This window comes from Quercus lobata, chromosome 6 (genome assembly GCF_001633185.2).
Source record: "Quercus lobata isolate SW786 chromosome 6, ValleyOak3.0 Primary Assembly, whole genome shotgun sequence".
Classification (NCBI taxonomy): domain Eukaryota; kingdom Viridiplantae; phylum Streptophyta; class Magnoliopsida; order Fagales; family Fagaceae; genus Quercus; species Quercus lobata.
This window is the reverse complement of record NC_044909.1, coordinates 34,636,524-34,658,990: the sequence shown is the minus strand read 5'-3', so window position 1 is coordinate 34,658,990 and position 22,467 is coordinate 34,636,524. Positions and strand designations below refer to the sequence as shown.

At 35.2% G+C, this 22,467-nt stretch overlaps 1 protein-coding gene across 1 annotated transcript; it reads right to left on the bottom strand.

Annotated features, from left to right (window-relative positions):
• Positions 1–1,744: 1,744 nt before the first annotated feature.
• On the bottom strand, positions 1,745–15,434 carry LOC115950168 (protein WALLS ARE THIN 1-like). Its single transcript, XM_031067410.1, has 7 exons — positions 15,323–15,434; positions 11,753–11,834; positions 4,172–4,234; positions 3,971–4,087; positions 3,455–3,860; positions 2,785–2,936; positions 1,745–1,934 (listed from the first exon to the last, which is right to left on the bottom strand). The coding sequence occupies exons 1-7, from the start codon at positions 15,417–15,419 to the stop codon at positions 1,745–1,747; spliced, it is 1,107 nt and encodes a 368-aa protein (XP_030923270.1). The 5' UTR covers positions 15,420–15,434.
• Positions 15,435–22,467: the final 7,033 nt, after the last annotated feature.

Below are 22,467 nucleotides of genomic sequence, written 5' to 3'. Positions count from 1 at the left end.
CCTGTTTTGTTAAACCTGACGTTTCACATTCCTCTCCCACTCCAGTATAAATACCCATTTTACCCACGATTGAAAGAGAGCTTTCAGAGAGAATTTTGAGAGAGAAACCCTAAAGAAAAACAAGATTGATTTACCCACAATCTATACCTTAGAGTCTCTTCAAATTCCTCAACTCTCTTCCTCTCCATTGACAAATCCTTGAGAGGCATTATACCAAACCTAGTTCTCACCATCATCTTCACTGTGAGACAGCTGTTTGGATTTCTGGGAAGCAGTTAGGAAGGAACCAATCTTCATTGGTTGATGCTACGGTCTAGTAGCGGAATCCGGGAAGCTAGAAAAGAAAAAGGTTCGGCGCAACCTCATTGGAGCAAGAAGCTTGGAGGGCTTAGGTGCACTGGGTAGATTAGGCTTGGAGGGTCTATTGCTGTCCATGTATCCCAACTGTATTTTCTAGTGGATTGTTTACCGCTTGGAGGGCGGCAGAGAGGTTTTATCCCGAGGGTTTCGGTTTCCTCTTCGATAACACATCGCGTGTTGTCTTTGTGTTTGCATCTTCCTTCCTCTCTATCTTTGTCTTTTTATTATCTGCTGTGGATTTTATTTTGTTTTAGCTTAGATAGTTTTTAACCAATTTCATATTATAGCATATGTTAAGTTTTCGCACACTAGTTGTTTGACATATTGCTTGAATTGGTTAAGTTGTAATTTGGGGGTCTAAACGTTCAAAGGTGTTTTTAGACGTTTTTTTGAACTTTCAGGTTTAAATCAAGTTAACTTTTAATCTTAGCAATTGGAAAAAAAAAATAATAATTAAAAAAAAAAAAAAAAACTGAACCAAGCCTAAGCTAATCTAGTCCCAATAGGACTAGGATTGCTTGCCCTAGGAAATGTAAGTTTGGTTTATATGTTTGAGTCCAATTAGCTTTAATATATTGTGCTCCTTGAACTTAAGGTGACAAATCTAAGATGAGCTTGAGCTTGGACAGAACGGTAAAAAAGGACCAAGAGAAAGGGACTTGGTGAATGTGTAAGCTAGTTGATCCTCAAAAGAGTCAATGGAAGATGAATAATATGGTAATAAATGAAATGATAATCAATCTTAATATTTGGTGCATTCACGAAAGCAAGGACTTTCAAAGGTAGTTTCACCTTTCACAATACAATCCAGACATCATTGTGTATGTCCAGGTGTCTTATAAGATTTGGATCGTTTTCCATGTAACTTTAATGGAGCAGATTATAGGTTTTGTTGACTTGGTAATCTCCTAAACTTGAGTGTTTCCACAATTGTTTATCTTTCCTCGCTCCCGTTTTAGGAATGGGAATACGTAAGATTTCATGACTAGCAGATTGATTGTATAAGTTCTTGGCAGTGTTAATGTTCCAACTGTGTGTGGAGTTATTGATCAGATCAGCCAGTAGATTGATATTTTGATCTTCTGGGTTCAAGTCTTGTTCGTAATTGTTAGCCCACGAAGGATGGTTTAAATGAATGTCTTCCCCACAAACCATCTCTCCTGCAGAATAATGGGGTTATGAAATATACCATTGCATAGAATTGGGAAAAATTGTGACTAAATTATGGTTATTGAATTATTTTGAGGATTCTCAACAGACAGAATATATATTCTTTCTTTTTTTAGACTTTTCAAGGCGACATGTTTGGCCTCTACAATTGAAAATATTGGCGTGGTACTGGTAGTCTGGTACAGCTTTTGGATGTAGATTGTAGTGGCTTTTACTAGCTATCACCGTTTTCACACCGACAACCAAGTAATGGTTGGATGAGAGGAGATTTGCTCGAAGATTTTCTCTGATTGTTCCCAGGCATTGAGGGAATTGCCAAATTTTCTTTAGGAAACTTGCTCTCTTCACTTTTACCCCACACAACAAGGTATAGTCCAACTACAATCAACACTGCTCCAATAACCCTGCACAATTAAACAGATAGCAAAAACATTTAAATAAAATAAAATAAAAAAATCTAATGAAGGCATAAAGGGAATATGCCAAGAATCTGTATGCCAAGCCACTGAATTTTCTTAGTTTGATTTACCAATAAAAGTAAAGGAATTTTCTTGTCGGATTGTGGACATGGAAAGCTTATGATATACTAATATATATGATGATGATAATATATGATATGACAGGGATCAATGGAATACTATATAACCAATCTTTATGGCATTAGCTGTACGCATGAAAGCAAGTGATATGTTAATATAAAATTATGTAACTTATTTACCAAAGAAAGGAAGAAATATATATATATATATATATATATATATAGTACTAAGTAAAAGTTGAGGTAATTTAAAAAAAAATCACATGGGTGTAGAATGTCACGGGTCAGAAGAGATATCAACTAAATATAAAAGTACTTCAACCAAGCTAACCGGGCTCCAAACTGTATCCAAGGTTCATAGGAGCATAGAGAGGCAACTGGTTTCACAAGTTGATCCGAATGGGCAATTGCTAGACTTCATGAAGTGTAAAGACACAATTGTTTTACAAATTTTTTCTTAATGGCTATTATGACTTGACTTGCCATAATTGGTACGTAGTAAAAGTAGTTTTAGTGTTGAATACTTGAATTAAAGTGAAATTGATGTTGTTCCAAATCATAACAAGTTATGTTATTCTGCTGAACTTTCCTTTCCTTGGAGTATGTTGCAGCTCCCAATCATAATGATTATATAAATATATATATATATATATATTTATATATATTATTTATTTATTTTAAAAAGAGAAATATTCAAAAGTAGAGATGAGACCCACCCTCCCAAGTAGAACTCTTCGCCTAAAACAACAGAAGCCATTAAAGCTACAAGTAAGGTCTGTACAGGTAGATACACCGAAACAAATACCGGTCCAGCCCGGTCAATAACCCATGTTTGTACTGCAAAGGACAATGCTGAAGCCACCAGTCCCTGCAACCACCAATATGCTATGTCATTCCATAGAGTTCGTTTGGAAAAAGGATAAAACTCACCAAATTTAAAGTTGCCACAAGGATTATGAAACATGCTATACAGGTTGCTTGTGTGTGTACATATATACATATATACATAAATATTAAATAAGATGAAAAATGAATTTCATTTTAAATGAAGAGTCTGCTATGGTTAAAATTTTATTTCTCGAATTTATCACATTATTTAAAATTTTAAATAACATGACATTGAACAAGACTTTTTAATGTTTGATATGAAGCATGAAATTGATTGATTTCCAATAATACCAATAATTCGGGGGAAGGAATGCCAGGATTTGTTAACTTTCACTTATTTATTGCTAGCTACAAACCTATGGTCAAGTAACCAGGTCTTTGATCCCACTTAACTAGCTTGTGATGATCTTGAATTGAATTAGATTATAATCTTATAGGACAGTGACAAAAAGTGATACTTCTTTCATGCAGAAATACGTGGATATCAGATTCACTTACCATATAAAAAATACTGAAGAGCTCACCATCAGAGTGAACCTGCCAGGCTTGCAAGTCTCTTTCATAACTTGCTGCAATTACCAGAAACTGCAAAGTACTAAAGAAACAAGAATACGAGGTGACTGAAAGCCGAGCTGGGTATTTCTGAAAGACGGGTGCCTGTACTATAGCCCAACCAGACCAACATAGGCAGTGAACAATGAGATAGATGCAACCCAAGGTCCAATTCTTCCCCTTGGCATCTCCTAATGAGACCAAAAAATGTGATTGGTGTAAATGTGATGAATTTGGTGCATAAATGGTTGGCCCCTTATAAAGGGTAATGACTGAAGCTCCAGCAACAGAAGCAAGAGTTCCGACTACCTTAGCAATACCATCTTTTCTGTTCAAGTGCACTTGCTCAATTCTGCAACCCAACCATAACAGTAGACCAACCGCCAATAGTTTTATGTTAGTAAATAATAACCTATTTAGCTTGAAGATTTAGAGTTTAGAGGATGAGTGATAATTGCTTGCCTGAGTACTACAGCCATGAGAAAGGTAACAGCAGGAACAATATTCTCTGTGGCAGAGGCAAAGGTTGGTGAAGTATTGTCCAAACCCAAAAGATACAATCCCTGATTACATGTTATCCTGTGAGTACCAAAATCCAGAACTGTAAGACATATTTTGGGAATCATATATTCAACAATATAACTTCTTTGTAAAAGATCTTACCCAACAAATCCGAGGAGAAAGAATTGTACCAAAAACTTAGTAGTTAATGGTGGCCTGTCTTTCCTATATACAAAATGTTAGAAATTAGGCTGGTTTTGGTCCAACCCATAAACCATGGCCCATGGGTTATCTGATAAGTGAGTTTAAATTTGAACTTAACAGATATTGATATGAGTTATCAATATCAGTAGTGGAGTAATTTAAATTTAAAATATGAGATCTTTTAGGGATCACATATAACTGATAGTAAATGAATCTCTACTAGTATTTAAATACTCCTACATTAGTCAGATAGTGGTTAGACACAGTGAGAAAACATACGTATAGTTTTGAGTGCTCTCTCAAAATAAGCCGTCTCTCTGGGACATCATCTACTATTCCCTAGAATTTGGAGTGTGGAAATTAGGAGAGACTCTAGTAGCCTTTCCTGCGACTTGGAGGTGTTCCACCAAGGAGATCGTGAGGAGTTCGTAAAGCAAGCAAAGTGAAAAATCTGGCAATTTGGTGATCTGCTTCACCAAAGGTATGTGTCTACATGACCTCTAGTAAAGTATATATTTATTCAACATTTGTATAAGAGTCCCACGTTGCTTTCACCAAAAAACCAAAAAAAAAAAAAAAGAAAGAAAGGAGCCCCACGTTGATGTTAGTGTGTTAGTTACACTAGAACACTATCCTTGTTTCATATACACACAAATATAAGGGCCTCACACTACTTTATTAGTTACACCTCGATAAAGATAATGTGCATATCACGTTGGTGTATCACATATTGTTGTTGTTTCCTTCAACAAGGAAACTGTGCAAGTGATAAGCCACATGCGAGTGGTTGTGTGGGTTTGTAATATTGTTTACAGACAGTGGGCTTTTAATTTATATATATATATATATATATATATATTTTTTTTTTTTAATTTATAGTAAAACTATATATATTCTTAATTTTGTTTAGACCACATTTTTTCTAATGTGACATATGTGTACTTGTAGTGGCAATTTTTTTTAACTGTGATGTTAAAATATAATTGTGATAACATGAGAAAATTGTGAAATTAATTTTCTAATTTTCTGTATAATTATGCATGGTTTCAATCTTTGAATTAATTTATGATGTCTTTTTAACATATTGTGATATGATTGAATTGATATTATATGAATGCATTATGTGATGAATATGTATCCAAAGGGTTTATGAAACTCTTTGGCTCATCTCTATAGTTAAAGATTGTATTGGTAATTTATGCAACATGTATATTTTTTTATTTATTGTTATTATGGATGGATAAGACAATTTGGAAATTATTTGGTAACGTGACATCCTCAATTTTTTAATTATAAATAGAATCTTTGTAGTAGGATACTTGAATATGTAATTTTTTGGACCAATGTTTTTTGGCAATTTTTTGGGCCATTGTTTTTGGCAATGTAATTTAAGGCTATGTAATTTAATTTTGGAAGCCATGTAAGGGGATGTGTTTCATGGTTACTTATAATTTTCAAATTTTGTCTTAGCATGTTGTATGAAATTACCAATAGGGCTTATAGTGGAGCCCATGCACAATGTGTTGTGCACAAAAATGTATGGACACATGTTATATTTATGATTTAATATGTGGATGGTGTGAGGTTTTATTCTTCACAAAATTTTATTTAAAAATCAATTAGATGTGTTATTCCAATTTACATAGTGAGAGATGATTATGAGCTTAGCGAAATTTTCGATCTTACTATGTAGAAAGGAATATCATGGTCTAGTTGGATTTTTTGGAAATAAAATCTAAAAATGTATGTGCTAATGTCAACTTGTGTAATGAATGTAGTGAACATGGCCACTAAGAATGTAGTTGCTGATCTAACTAAGGGTGAGAAACTAGATGGAACCAACTATGATATGTGGCATAGAAAAATTCAATATCTGCTTAATGAACAAAAGGTCCTTGAAACCCTAACCAATGTGATGATGCAACCTGAAAATGGGAATACTGCCCAACATCGCCGTGACTTAGAGGCCTATGAGTCTTGGGTTAAGAAAGATCGTTGTGCACGCTTCACTATGCTGAGTAGCATGCACAATGATCTTATTGGGGAGTTTGAGAACTACCCAAATGCCCAAGAGATGTGGAACCAGCTTAAGATTGCCTTTGGAGGGACTTCAGCAACTAGGTTGCGAGCTCTTACTTTGAAGTTTGAGCAATATGTTATGGATTCAAAACATAGCATAGCTGAACATCTAAGGACAATGTCAACATTGATCCGTGACCTAAAGGCTGCTGGTAATAATCTCTCTGATGAACAACAGGTCACAGCGGTGATACGTTCACTGCCTGAACCTATTTGGGGGCAAATGAAGCTTGTTTTGACACATAGTAAGAATATCAAGACTTTTGCTGATATTTCTCGTCATCTCGAGCTTGAGGCAAAGCGCATGGGGGCACACCAAAACACCCTCCTTGTCGCCCAATCTGGGCAGCGGAAGGCATTCAGGCCTAAACGCAAAGGACAAGAGAGGAATGCCAAAAAAGCTGGTAACCTTGGGCCTAAATAAGGCAAGATAGCAAAGCGCCAAAAGGGCAAGCATGCTAAGAAGGACAAGGCAAAGATCAAGTGCTACAACTGTGGTAAGAAGGGTCACTTCGCTCGTGAGTGCACTGAGCCGAAGAAGGTATCCATTCTTAACAACTCTGCTATTACTTATGTTTGTACACATGTTTTTGTTGCTCATACTATTCCTGGGTGAATTGTAGATTCAGGAGCAACCAAACATATAGCCAGAGGTAAAGTTGGGTGTGTGGATTACAAAAGGATACCAACAGGCACATAGTACGTTATTTTGGGTAACGGAGCTCAAGAAGAAGTCATAGGAATTGGAACCTACCAACTCAAATTGCGTCTGGGACGTACGTTACTTCTTCATGATGTGCTTCATGCACCTGGTGTCCAATGTAATCTATTTTTAGTACTTACTATGCTTAGACTTGGATTTAGTTTCCGTTTTGATGGTCCTCAGTTGGATTTTTATTTAAATAAAACCTTGTATGGACATGGTTATTTATCTAATAATTTCTTTATGTTGGATTTAGATCATTCCTCTTTTTCTTTCATTGCTCATAATGATGATATTTCTGATTCTGTAATATGGCATGCTAGACTTGGACACATAGGAAAAATTGGCTAGACTAGCTAGAGAAGGCCTATTGGGGTCTATCACTAATGTAAGCCTACCTATGTCTGAACCTTGTCTAGCTGGAAAGGCCTGTAGGAAGCCTTTTGGTAAGGCTCCAAGGGCAACTCATCCTTTGGAATTAGTCCATTCAGACATATGTGGACCTATGAATGTTAAGGCACGCCATGGCGCCTCTTATTTTCTCACATTTATAGATGACTATTCACGTTTTAGTTATGTCTATCTGATTTCTCATCGCTTTGAAGCATTAGATTGCTTTAAGCGCTTTGTGGCAGAGGTTGAGAATCAGAAAGAAAGGAACCTAAAGGTTTTTCGAACTGATAGGGGTCATGAATATTTGTCTAAACAGTTTCAGGAACTGTGTGAGGAAAAAGGGATACGTAGGCAATTGACAATTACTGGTACTCCACAACAAAATGGTGTTGCAGAGAGAAGGAATCGTACTCTATTAGAGATGGTTAGATCGATGATGGCGCAAGCCAACCTTCCAATTTCGTTTTGGGGGGATGCATTGATGACTACTGCCTACATCCTTAACTGTGTGCCTTCTAAGTCAGTTCCCACAACACCATATGAGTTATGGACTGGTGCAAAACCCAATTTGGAGAACTTGAGGCCTTGGGGTTGTGTAGGTTTTGTTCACAGTACTTCCCATAAGTATGGGAAATTGGGCCCTAGAGCAAGTAAGAAAATCTTTATAAGATATTCAAAAAGCTCAAAGGGGTATGTAATGTATGGTGAACATTCTGATGGTGGAATGACTGAGATAGAGTCTCGTGATGTCAACTTCATTGAAGATGATTTTCCAAGCATCAGTGTAGCAAAACAAGATCTTCAGTTTTATAAGCTGCAAGAACTTGAAGGTGTCATACCATCTTTGGGCGAGGGTGGAGAATCACAACTTCATCCTGAAATCGCCAAAGATAGTGGGAGTGATTTTGCTCCTAGTAGGAGCAAACCACTAGATAGTGACACACAAGGATCCAAGGTACGTAGAAGTGAATGTGGAACTATTCCCCGTCGTCATTTTGAGATTGAGGGGGAATCTTTTATATGTGATTCACTGGACCTTGATGAGCCTACTTCCTATGAGGAAGCATTAGCTTCACCTACTTCACATGAATGGATAGTTGCCATGAGGGATGAGATGGATTCTATGGCAAAGAATCAAGTTTGGGAGTTGGTTGACCTTCCGCCTAGGCGCAAGACCATTGGAAACAAGTGGGTCTTAAAAATAAAGTGCAAGGCAGATGGATCGATTGACAAATATAAGGCTCGTCTCGTGGCGAAAGGCTATACCCAAAGAGAAGGGATAGACTATGAAGAGACTTTCTCCCCAGTAGTGAGATTTGTCTCTATTCGCCTTATTCTGGCTATTGTTGCACATTTGGATTTGGAACTCTTCCAAATGGATGTAAAGACTGCATTTCTCAATGGAGAACTAGACGAGGAGATCTATATGGATCAACCTATTGGCTTTGAGGTCAAGGAACAAGGGCGCAAAGTGTGCCGCCTTAAACGTTCTATTTATGGCCTAAAGCAAGCGTCTAGACAATGGTATTTCAAATTTCATAAGGCTATTATTTCGATTGGTTTCGAAATGATAGAAGAAGACCATTGTGTGTATGTCAAACGATCAGGAAAGAGTTTACTTATCCTGTCTTTGTATGTGAACGACATTTTGTTGGCTGGAAATGACATGGAGATGATTGTCACCACCAAAATGTGGTTGTCCTCTATTTTTGAAATGAAGGACATGGGAGAGGCTAATTATGTGCTTGGAGTTAAGATCTTCAAGGATCGCTCAAAGAAGCTTCTTGGTTTGTCTCAAGAAACTTACATAAAGATGATCTTAGAGAGATTCCGTATGCATAATTCCAAACCCATAGACACTCCAATTGAGAAGGGACATACATTAAGCCTTGAAGATTGCCCTAAATCAGAAAAGGAAAAGAGAGAAATGGCAAGAGTTCCCTATGCAAGTGCAGTTGGAAGTTTGATGTATGCTATGTTGTGTACTCGACCAGACATTTGTTTTGCAGTTGGTATGGTTAGTCATTATCAAAGTAATCCAGGACCTGTTCATTGGCAAGCAGTTAAGAGGATTTTTCGATACCTTCGTGGGACATCGGATCTCATTCTTTGCTATCAGGGTGGAGATTTGAGATTGAGAGGATATTTTGATGCTAACTGGGCCAGTGATAGAGATGAGCGCAAGTCCACTACAGGTTATGCATTTCTACTTAGTGGTGCAGCTATCTCTTGGTGCAGTAAGAAACAGTCTTGCATTGCTTTATCCACAATGGAGTATGAATATATTGCTTGTTTAGCAGCAGCACAAGAAGCTATTTGGTTAAAGAGATTTTTCCAAAGCCTAAGGGTGACATCTCTTGCAGATGAAGCTATAAAGATGTATTGTGATAATATGGCAGCCTTGTCTCATGCTAAAGATCCTAAGTATCATAGCAAAAGCAAACACATACAGACTCGTTATAACTACATTCGTCTTGGTATTACACAAGGAAAGGTGATCCTCCAACATATCTCCACTAGCAGGATGGTGGTTGATCCACTTACTAAAGCCATTGCTAGAGATGTCTTTCAGGCTCATGTTAGGAGTTTGGGACTTTGTAGGATTTGATATGTTTTTTGGATACCTTATGGACATTTATGTTTATTCATACTTTATGCAATAATGATGATATTCATTTTGATTCATCTTGTGATGTAGTTGATATTGCATACTGAGCACACGTTATTTGAGAATATGTCACCAGGCTTAGATCGGTCTACTCACATAGACGATCACCCTAGCGCTTGAGTAGCGAGCAGGATGAGACATAGTGATCACTTTGTTTTTTCTGTAAATCAAGTAAGTGATCATCTTGACACTTAGGGAGGCGTGCAAGATAATATAATGAATGTCGCCTTAGCTAGGCTAAGATGAGACTTATGGGAGTCGCACTTGAAGTGTATCCACAACTTCATGAAGCCTGAATAAAGCCAAATGTGAGATCTTGGATAGGAACTTGATGTGTAACTGTGCTGAGAAACTCAGGTTGGTTGCTTTTGTGGCAATTGGACTAAGATTTGTACGGTGTTTGAGTGTGACAAGCCCAGTTGAGTGGGCGCTCCACCGTAGCATACAAATTATACTGTATGTGCTATAGCCGACCAATTAAGGGAGTGATTGGACAGATCCCTACTCCGTCACTATGTGAGCCCTAGTTGACCATTATATGGTCCATTTTGTGCCCTTTTTCGACCTAGAACTATGTCATGAAGTGAATGTTTGATGTCGCTACTTTAGCATGTCATCTCAGGGCCATGATATATACGGTCTCGCGGAGCATGTCTAGGAAAGCGGTCAAGTGTAAATGAATTGACATGAGTGTCTGGGGAAGATTATTTGGAACACACCATTTATTTTATGGCTCATAGTCCGGGCGATTATGAGGAATTTGTTTTTCAACATAATCATGAGCATATTATATGATATAGGATCAAGTGTTGCTTTGAGTTTTGAACTCATGAGGGATTAAAGAAACTTGATCGGGTGTGATCAAATAATCTGGGGCATAGACGAGATACAATTAGTGATGTACTATGTTAGTTTAGATGATGACTTAATATAGTACTCCTACCCTACACCTTCTCGTCAGGTCGCACACTCCATTTTTCTGTATAAAGAGAGGATTGGACAAAAGATTGAGAGGAGCTAGTTCTGACTGTAGTACCCAATGTGGACGAGTGGGAGATGTTAGAAATTGGGCTAGTTTTGGTCCAACCCATAAACCATGACCCATGGATTGTCCACATGGGTTATCTGATAAGTGAGTTTAAATTTGAACTTAACAGATATTGATATGAGTTATCAATATCAGTAGTGGAGTCATTTAAATTTAAAAGATGAGATCTTTTAGGGATCACATATAACTGATAGTAAGTGAATCTCTACTAGTATTTAAATACTCCTACATTAGTCAGATAGTGGTTAGACACAGTGAGAAAACATACGTATAGTTTTGAGTGCTCTCTCAAAATAAGCCGTCTCTCTGGGACATCATCTACTGTTCCCTAGAATTTGGAGCGTGGAAATTAGGAGAGACTCTAGTAGCCTTTCCTGCGACTTGGAGGTGTTCCACCAAGGAGATCGTGAGGAGTTCGTAAAGCAAGCAAAGTGAAAGATCTGGCAATTTGGTGATCTGCTTCACCAAAGGTATGTGTCTACATGACCTCTAGTAAAGTATATATTTATTCAACACAAAAAGTTCAGAAAATCCCAAGGAATTAGAACACAAAAAAGTTTTTTAACTTTCCCGTGCAATTGGAAAACTAACATGTACAATGAAATACTTCACAGAGGTGATATGTTAAAATAGAGCTCAACTGCTTACTTCTCTAGAAAATATGCAAAGGGAGCTAGTGCGAACAGCGCGATGATATTCCTATAAAGAGGGAAAACTAGCTTGCTTACACCTAGGGGTGGCAATTTTTATCCATATCCATGAACCCACCCATTACCCACCTTATTTGGATAAGTCTTAACCCAACCCATTTGAATATTTGGGTTAAATGGGTAAAGACTCATTTGGTTATTTAATTAGATGGGTCTAAATGGATAATCCTACTAATACCCACTAAACCCATCTAAAATTTAAATAAACAACATAAAATCTAAATTTCTAGAAAATGACTAAAATACCCCTGAAACTTAAAAAATGACCAAAATACTACCAAAACCCAAAAAATGACCAAAATACCCCCGAAACCTAAAAATGACCAAAATACCCCCCAAAACCTAAAAATTACCAAAATATCCCCAAAACCAAGAAAATGACCAAAATATCCCTGAAACCCAAAAAATGACCAAAATACCCACAAAATCCAAAAAATGACCAAAATACCCACAAAATCCAAAAAATGACCAAAATACCTCTGAAACCCAAAAAATGACCAAAATATCCCTAAAACCTAAAAATTACTAAAATACCACCAAAACCCAAAAAATTACCAAAATATCCCTAAAACCCAAAAAATGACCAAAATACCCCCAAAACCTAGCAAATGACCAAAATACCCACAAAATCCAAAAAATGACCAAAATACCTCTGAAACCCAAAAAATGACCAAAATACCCCTAAAACCTAAAAATTACTAAAATACCACCAAAACCCAAAAAATGACCAAAATACCTCCAAAACCCAAAAAATAACCAAAATACCCCTAAAACCCAAAAAATGACTAAAATACCCCTAAAACCCAAAAAATGACCAAAATACCCTCGAAACCTAAAAAAGACCAAAATACCCCCCAAAACCTAAAAATTACCAAAATACCCCCAAAACCAAGAAAATGAACAAAATATCCCTGAAACCCAAAAAATGACCAAAATACCCCCAAAACCCAGCAAATGACCAAAATACCCACAAAATCCAAAAAATGACCAAAATACCTTTGAAACCCAAAAAATGATCAAAATACCCCTAAAACCTAAAAATTACTAAAATACCAACAAAACCCAAAAAATGACCAAAATACCCCCGAAACCTAAAAATGACCAAAATACCTCCAAAATCCAAAAAATAACCAAAATACCCCTAAAACCCAAAAAATGACCAAAATACTCCCAAAACCCAAACAATAACCAAAATACCTCTAAAACCCCAAAAAAAGACCAAAACACCCCCAAAACCCACAAAATGAGAAAAATACCTCCAAAACCTCTAAAATGAGCAAAATACCCCCCCCCCAACCTCTAAAATGTCCAAAATATCCCCAAAACCCAAAAATGACCAAAATACCCTAAAAACCCAAAAAATGACCAAAATGCTTCCTAAACCTAAAAATTGACCAAAATACCCCCTAAACCTTAAAAATGACCAAAATACCTTTGAAACCTTAAAATTACCAAAAATATCCCCGAAACCTAAAAAATGACCAAAATACCTCTGAAACCTGTAAAATGATTAAAATACCCCAAGACCTAAAAAATGACTAAAATAACCCCAAAACTTAAAACAATGACCAAAATACCCCAAAAATCTAAAAAAAATGACCAAAATACCCCCAAAACCTAACAATTACCAAAATACACCCTAAACCTAAAAAATTACCAAAATACTCCCTAAACCTAAAAAATTACCAAAATACTCCATGAACCTAAAAAATGACTGAAATACCTCTAAAACCTAAAAAATAACTGAAATACCCCAAAAACCTAAAAAAAATACCAAAATACCCTGAAACCTAAAAAATAATCGAAATACCCCCAAAAATCTAAAAAAATGACCAAAATACCCCCAAAATCTAACAATTACCAAAATACCCCCAAAATCTAACAATTACCAAAATACACCCTAAACCTAAAAAATTACCAAAATACTTCCTAAACCTAAAAAATTACCAAAATACTCCATGAACCTAAAAAATGACCAAAATACCTCTAAAACGTAAAAAATAACTAAAATACCCCAGAAACCTAAAAAAAATTACCAAAATACCCTGAAACCTAAAAAAATGATCGAAATACCCCCAAAAACCTAAAAAAAAAATGACCAAAATAACCCCAAAACCTAAAAAAATGATCGATAAAAACCCCTGAAACCCAAATTATGACCAAAATGCCCCTAAACATGTAAGATGATCAAAATACACCTGAAACATCTAAAATTACCGAAATAGAGGTTTCAGGGTATTTTGGATGTTTCAAGGATATTTTTGACAAATTAAAGGTTCTAAGAGTCTTTCATTCATTTTATAGGTTTCGAGGGAATTTCGGTAATTTTTTAGGTTTCGGGGTTATTTTGATCATCTTTTAGATTCTAAGGGTATTTTAGCCATTTTTTAGGTTACGGGGGCATTTCTGTCATCTTTTAGTTTTAGGGTTATTTCGGTAAATTTCTAAGGTTCAGAAGTATTTTGGTAATTTTTAGGTTTTGGGGTATTTCGATAATTTTTTAGGTTTCGGTGGTATTTTGGTCATTTTTAGGTTTCGAGGGTATTTCGGTCATTTTTTGGGTTTCAAGGGTATTTGGTATTTTTTGAGTTTCGGGGGTATTTTGGTATTTTTTGAGGTTTTGGGGGGTATTTTGGTCATTTTTAGGTTTTGGGGGTATTTTGGTCATTTTTTGGGTTTCGAGGGTATTTTGGTAATTTTTAGGTTTTGGAGATATTTTGATCAGTTTTTGGGTTTTGGGGGTATTTTGGTAATTTTTTAGGTTTCGGGGTATTTTGGTCATTTTTTGGGTTTCGGGGGTATTTTGGTAATTTTTTGGGTTTCAAGGGTATTTTGGTCATTTTTTTGGGTTTTGGGGGTACTTTGGTCATTTTTTGGGTTTCGGAGGTATTTTGGTCATTTTTAGGTTTTGATGGTATTTTAGTCATTTTTTTGGGTTTTGAGGGTATTTTGGTCATTTTTTGGGTTTTGGGGGTATTTTGGTCATTTTTAGGTTTTGGAGGTATTTTGGTCATTTTTTAGGTTTTGAGGGGTATTTTGGTAATTTTTAGGTTTCGGGGGTATTTTGGTAATTTTTTGAGTTTTGGGGGTATTTTGGTCATTTTAGTGGTTTTTAAGCATATTTGGTGATTTTAGAGATATTAGGGGTATTCCGTATTTTGGTCATTTTAGAGGTTTCATGGGTATTTCACTAATTTTAGAGATTTTGGGGATAATTTTGGATGTCCAAGGGTATATTGGTAATTTTGGAAGATTAGGGGTATTTGCATCATTTAAGGTATTTATGGGTATTTTGGAGGTCAAGAGGGTATTCAAGTAGTTTTAGAGTTATTTGGGTCATATTGGGTTAAATGGGTGGGTTACTAATAAAATGGGTTGGGTTGGTAATGGATAATTAATTTATATATAAACGGGTCATAAATGGATAAATGGGTAACTATACACCCAACTCATCTATGACCCAACCCATTTATGACCCAACCCGCCCATTTGCCACCCCTACTTACACCCATATTAAGTGCAGCTCTCAAGATGATATGGTTCCCTGCATAAGCAAACTGCCAGAAAGTCATGACCAAGTGCAGCCTAGTACTTTCAGGCACCATAACCGTTCTCTTGGCAAGTGCTGAACCAAAATTCCAACAAAATATCTATGTAAAAAACATGCAAGCATAAGAACTGTGTGAGAAGTAGAGCTATTATAACTTTATTACTTTTGCTGCCTTGGCCCCTCGCCCCTTGAACTGAGAGAGTCAGAGAGACACAAGCTGCCAGTGAAACAACATTTTAGTCTTTCAGGCCTGTTAGTGCATTCACATCGATCTGGTTGGGCATCCTAACTTTTTAAGTAAAGTATGAAAACTATCATTTGATCATAAAATTTTAAGACAATTAAGAACTGATGAATTCAATTCTTTAACCATTATTCTAATTGTCATATAATCTTGTAGAACATTGTTCACTTGTATAACGATTTTAAAAAGATGAGGTTGCAATTTAAAATAAATAAATTATACTAGCCATGCGCCTCAGTTATATAAGACGAGTGGTATACATGGTTGGTTTTATCGATTATCATTTATTAGTGGTCTATTGAAGGAAATTTCTTCTAACCTAATTGGGAGGAAATCTTTATTTTTGACTAAGTAGTGAGTGATGACTAGGAATTCAATAGTTATTAAGAACATATCTGGCAGCCACGTTCAAACAAAATTATTTTTTTTTTTCGTTTGGTTTGATTGCTAGAAAGTGACAGTGAATAGAAAGCATCTTACTAATGATAATTTAATGTCAAGGATTACAATAATGAGGAGTGTTGCACGTGAGAGAGGACTCCGTGAGAGAAGACTCATGCACCCGATATCACACCAACACCAACCAGAGGCCTCTCTCACGTGAGAGAGGCCTTCAACATGAGGGTGAACTCCCACGTGAGAGAGGACTCATGCACTCGATGCATGATATACCTCATCCTCCCCCCACTCCGTGTAGGCTATAGAAGCCCTTGTAGCGAACAGAGCCAAGTGACTTTTGCTAAGGAAATCAGTGTGCACAGTCTTGAGTTTGAAGGTGACTCCCAATGCGTTATTTCTGCCTTGAAGAACAGCTGGCTACAAACTTTTGTAAAACAGTTGGTAACTAGAGCATTTTTCTTACTTTTATTATTGAGGAGAAAAAATATCTCTTTGCAATCGTTTACTTTTAATCATGATGATAAAAGAGAGGGCAATTTTTTGGCCCATGCATTTTGCAATGATTTTATTTTAAATCATTGCAATGTTTTACTTTTTTTTTCTTTTTTTTTTAAGGGAGTATAATTATCTCGCCCATGATCTTGCTAGAAGAACAATTATATCTATATTATATATAATATAAAAGGATTCCTCTCTTTCAACTAGACTTTTTTATGGTTCAAAAGTACCCTCATTAATGAAGGGTAACTTCATTTAGAAATAGGGTTATAAATGTTAAATAACAAATTTCATTTTTAATTCAAAAAGAGAATTCCTAAAATTTATGATTTTTTTTTTCCCTTTTACTACTTATCTCTTAAGTTTATCATTTTTATTTATTTGAAAAATAAAAAATATATATTTCTAAATTATAATAGATGCAAATTATTAACATTTACCCAAAAAAATAAAAGCGCCTCTAAGCCTCTGAGCACGCGAGTGAAAACGTGCTCAGAGGCTAGTATACACACACACACACACATGTATATGTGGGTTGGGTTAAAGTTACACTTGGTGTAACTTTAAGCAATATTACACCACTCAATATTTTTTAATTAGATACAAATTTTAACAAATTCATCATTAGATTATATTATCTTTGTATGTTCTCCATGCTTGCAAAATTTTAAGGCAATCAAAAATTAATAGTTATGTCATTAATCAATTATTTAAATTCAAGTTTTTGCAATTTAAAATAATACATAAAAGATGAATTTATGGATTAAATGGTAAATAATATCCAATTGACATGAATGTTAAGAACATATAGAACATGTAATTCAATAGTGGGATTTTCAAAATATGAATTCTATAATAAGTTATTAGGTGGTGTAATATTGCTTAGAGTTACACTAGGTGTAACTTAAACCTAACCTCATATATATATATATATATATATATATATATAACTGCATGCGTTATAATTAGCATAATGAGATCAAATAGAGTTATAGATTAATAATCACTCAACTCCTTTCTTGTGGGGTTTTTCCCCCTCTAAGAAAGATCGTCCTTATATATAGGGATGTACAAGTTGGTGAAATGGATTATTGAAGTTTGTGTAATAATTAGGACTATTGCACCATACAATATTTTTTCAATGGTTGAAGTAAAGTTAACATTTAGTGTGTATTTGGCAAAAATTAAAAAGTCAGCTTATTTTACTATTTGGCTTTTTTTTGCTACTATTCATGGGTCTCATTGCACTTTTGGTATTTCAACTAACTTTTACCTTTATCTATAGTACTTTCAGCAAAATGTTTTCAATTTCACCAAAATAAACAAATCCCAAACAAATCTTTAATCTTAACAATTGGATCTAAAAGGTTTTTTTTTTAAAGGTTAAAAGTTTTAAAAAAATTGAAACTTTTTATGAGCTATTTAGGGGTATTGCATGACACAATAGCCCTAGCTATTTGTCTAATGGTGTAGTTTTAGCATCATCTTTAGAAAAAATGAGAAATGTCCTAGTTTCAGTACCAACAAAATAAAAATTGTCAAAGGTTTCCTAAGAAATTGCAAAAACCTCAAAATCCCCTAATTTCACAACTAGGTTAACAAATTGGAAACACAACATACAATAAGCAACAACAACCAACTTGACATTTAGAATAAGGGTCTGTTTGGGAACAACTTATTTATTTGTAACTGAAATATTTTTCTAAAAGTGTACTAAAGTATGTTTGTACCTTGAAAAAATTTGAAAATATAAGAAAATGCGGGAAAAGAGAAGTTTTAAAAAATTGTACATAACAGTTAAAAAAAAATTAAAAGTTAAAAACTGGGCTTATAAGCTCATGTCAAACACACTCTAAATCAACCAACTGCCAACATTGTTAAAGTAGAGCGAATTGTATTGATTTCAACGTATAAAATGTACACATTAGAGCATTCACAGCAAAGCTCTTAAAAATTTTAGATTTTAACACCTCAAAAACCTACTTTATCTATTTTAACACTTCACTTTAAAATACACCCAACATCAAAAGTTCTATTCTTTTACCACTTCATTTAAATATACTTTCTTTATTATTTCTTTATTTCTTTTTAAAAAAAAAAAAATTCTTATTCTCTTCTCTTTCTCTATCTTCTTCTCCATGTCTTTGTCTTCTCTCCACTCACACCTACTGCATCTCTCTTCTCTGTTGTCGCTCACCCACTGCCACCAACTACCACCACTAGTTAAAATAAAAAATAAAAAATAAAAATCAAACAAGAACTCACAACCCACTGCCAGCCACCACCACCACCACCACCACTGCTGGAAAAAAAAAAAAAAAAAAAAAAAAAAAAAAAAAACTTTAACCATAAACAAGACCTACACCCCACTGACAACCACCACCGAAGGAAAAAATAAATAAATAAAAAAACCACAAAACCCATCACAACCACACCCACAATTGGCCACAAAATCCACCACATAAAAAATACAATCCAAACAAAACCAATCACAACCAAAGCCAATAAAATCCATCACCACCACACCCACAACCAGCCACAAAACCCATCACAACAACGCTCACAACTAGCCACAAAACTCATTACCACCACACCCACAACCGGCACAAAACCCATTACCACCACAAAAGAGAAAAAATTTTGAAAGAAAGAAAGAAAACAAGAAAAAAAAAGAGCAAGATACTTTCAGCCATAGATTAAGAAATTAAAAAAAAAAAAACAAAACAAAACAAAACAAAACAGAAAAAGGAAGAGGAGGTAGGCAAGAGATCTGGAGAAAAAGAGATGAGAAGAAGCTTGGAGAAAAAAGAGAGAAACGGATGGTCAGAGAAGAAAGAGAGGAAAGAGAAAAAAAAATTTAAGAGAAGAGGAGAGAGAAAGGTATAAAATAATTTTTTTTTAATAAGTTTGGAGCTACAGTGAGCTTCCATCTTTGGCAGCTTACTACAGCTAAGTTGCTATTTTTTTAAGTATAGCACCTTTGTTGTAGCTTGCATTTTGGTGTTTTAGTTGCTAAAATAATATTATAGCAATTATACGACCTTAGCTGTGAATGCTATTAGAACATACATATGGGTAGTGATTATTACACATAGTGTGTGCACACTTTGTATACAATAGGAATCACCCTATATAGAGAACTAAGCCTAATGCTAATCTAGTTGTAATAGGACTAGGGTTGCTTGCCTTATGGGTGGCAATTCATGTTTGCGGGTTAGGTTTGTGTCGTGCCAAGTCTTAAGTATTCGGCTATATGGGTTAACCCGAACCCAACCTGTTTAGTAAATGTATCAGAAATCCTTTACCCAAACACGACCTGTTTATTAAACAAGTCAACCTGACCCAACACATTTAACTCATTTAATCAACAAGTCATGTAAAAGTCAATACAAATGACCCGTTTAATAATCTATTTGCTTAATAGATCATACCTAACCTATATAATTTTTATAAATTTTCATAAATCTAAAATTAAAATACAATTACAACCATAAATATAGTAATAAACATATATAAAAATAATAAAAAATTAAGCAATAATATCAAAATCACTAATAACTTAATAAGATAAACAGGCTAAACCAGTCTGACGGGTTTGCATGTTAAACACGAACACGACCTGTTTATTAAACAGGCTAGCCATGTCAACCCAAGTATAACCCGAACTTGTTTAGGCTCAACCTATGACTTGTTTATAAACGGGTTAGTGGTGTTGGGTTTGTGGGTTGTGTCAAATTTTGCCACCCCTAGCTTGCCCTAAGAAGTATAGCTTTGGTTTGTATATTTTAACGTTTAAGTCCAATTAGCTTTAGTATACAGTGCTTCTCAAACTAAAGGGGACAAATCTAAGACAAACTTGAGTTTAGATAGAACAATAAAAAATGACTAGAAGAAAGGGACTTGGAGAATGTGTAAGCTAATTGATCCTCAAAAGAGTCAATAGAAGATGAAGAAGATCATGATAAATGAAATAACAATTAATCTCAATATGTTTGGTCCATTCACAAAAGAAATTATTGTAAACAATATAATAGTATTAAGTATTAACAATAGAGATGATTAACCAAATAGAACCTAAAAGTATACTCTTTCTTTTTTTAAGTGTCAATTAGTGGGTGCACTTTTTTACCATTTAGCATGCTTTTAGCAACTATTTCGTTAGTTGGCATGTTTTTGAAACATTTTAGTCAACTAGCATCTCGAGTCTTAAAGGCTTGAGTTCAATGAAGAAACTCAAATTTTAGAGACTCAAGTTTCAAACTGATGTGGAAGAAAAAATCCATGTGGAACTCAAGTCTTTAAGACTCGAGTTTCTCACACTAGTAAAACCAAATCCAACAAATTTTCCATCTCTGTGAACCTCTCACTTAGCCCCTGCCTTCATTTTTCTTAGAAATACCAGGAACCATTGCCTTTGTTCTTCACCCCAGCCATTGCCTTCGTTCTTCTCAAAAACCCCAAGAACCACTACCTTTGATCTTCTTATAAACCCTAGCCTTCGATCTTGTTTGGTTTCAATCTTCTAGGTATAGGATCTTTTTAGCCTTCAATCTTTGGGGCATGGGTGATGATGGTTGCTTGAGAAGAACAAAGCAGTGTGTGAGGCGTGGGTGTTGATGGCTGCTTGAAAAGAACAAAGCAGAAGAATGATAACACCTTTACATAACTTAAGTCTTTAAGGTTCGAGTTCCGCATGGATTACAATTCCACATCAACATTGCCAGGACATGGAACTTGAATTTCTTCATTGACCCCGAGCCTCTAAAATTTGAGATGCTAGTTTGTTAAAATGTTTCAAAAACATGTCAACTATTGAAATAGTTGCTAAATGGTTGTACGTGTAAGTTAGATTTGAGCTTATATAAAGGAATAAAATAAGTTATCTAACAGTACATCTACATGAAAAAGCTTCTAAGCGACAAAGATTCTAGTTTTGACATAACACACGTTAGAGAAGAAGAAAGTCATTGTAAGAATGTAAAAAGAGACACAAGATATGCGTGAAAAACTTTGGGAAAGGGATGAAAAATCACGGTTTGAGCAAGAATGGAATGTTCTTGCTCTGCTTAAATTTGTATTATATGAGGAAAAGAGACCATTCTTGTCAATAAGGATGTTCTTCCTTAAAGAGAGACCTTATTTTCTACCTTCCTATCTTATCAACTTTCTACTCTCTTCTCCAAATATCTACTTGGGTTCTTACCTTAAAATACAACTGCATGTTCCTCTTATAATTTGAGGAATATGGCTGAGTACAAAGATAGGTATCAAGTCATCATTTCCTTATTTTGGACATTTTCACAACTGTGCTATTATTTGTTGACTAGAAGATAGAAATTGCGCCAACGTGGCACTGGGGCCTGTGGGTAGGTGACTTTGCCACTGCTTGGGAAACAGCCCCTGGACATTGAGAAGGACATGAAGAGTACTGTAACTGATACATGTGTCTTTGAAGTGGTCCAACATACATTCAATAAATAAGGGGTATCCTTATAGTTGATGACCTTAGAAAGTCACTATCTCTCTTTTTGTGAGTGCTTGAATACCATGTTAAGTGCATATTTTACTTCCTTCCCAAGGCAGTCATGCCTTTAGCACGGACCAAGAATAGAATCTTTTAGTCAACACTTCCTCTTCCTTTGCTCACAGTTATTCCACGTGTAGAGTCTAGATTCAACCACATATGCATTCTCTCATGCCTTAATGGCGTAATGTACAATGGCAAAAAACCTCATAGTGGGTTGGATTAAGTTTTATTCAATTTATACAAAGCATGACTCTCTACTTGAGTGGGTTCAAGTTAAGCTCAATTAGTAAAGTCAATTATCACAAAGCCTATGTTATAATTTGAAATTCTATAGCTTCAATTTATTTACTTTATTTAAAATAAAATTTAAAAAAAAAAAAAAATCCTTTACTTTAACTAAACAAGCTAAACGCACCGTTTCTATTTCACTTGTCC

Bases quoted from the DNA above. Each gene is read 5' to 3' on its own strand.
- LOC115950168 (XM_031067410.1), bottom strand. From the start codon at position 15,419: ATGGTGCCTGAAAGTACTAGGCTGCACTTGGTCATGACTTTCTGGCAG. The intron at 3,861-3,970 runs GCAAGCAATTAT...GTTGGGTTGCAG, and splicing joins CTCATGGCTGTAGTACTCAG to AATTGAGCAAGTGCACTTGA. The intron at 1,935-2,784 runs GTGGGTCTCATC...TTAATTGTGCAG, and splicing joins GAAGAGTTCTACTTGGGAGG to GGTTATTGGAGCAGTGTTGA.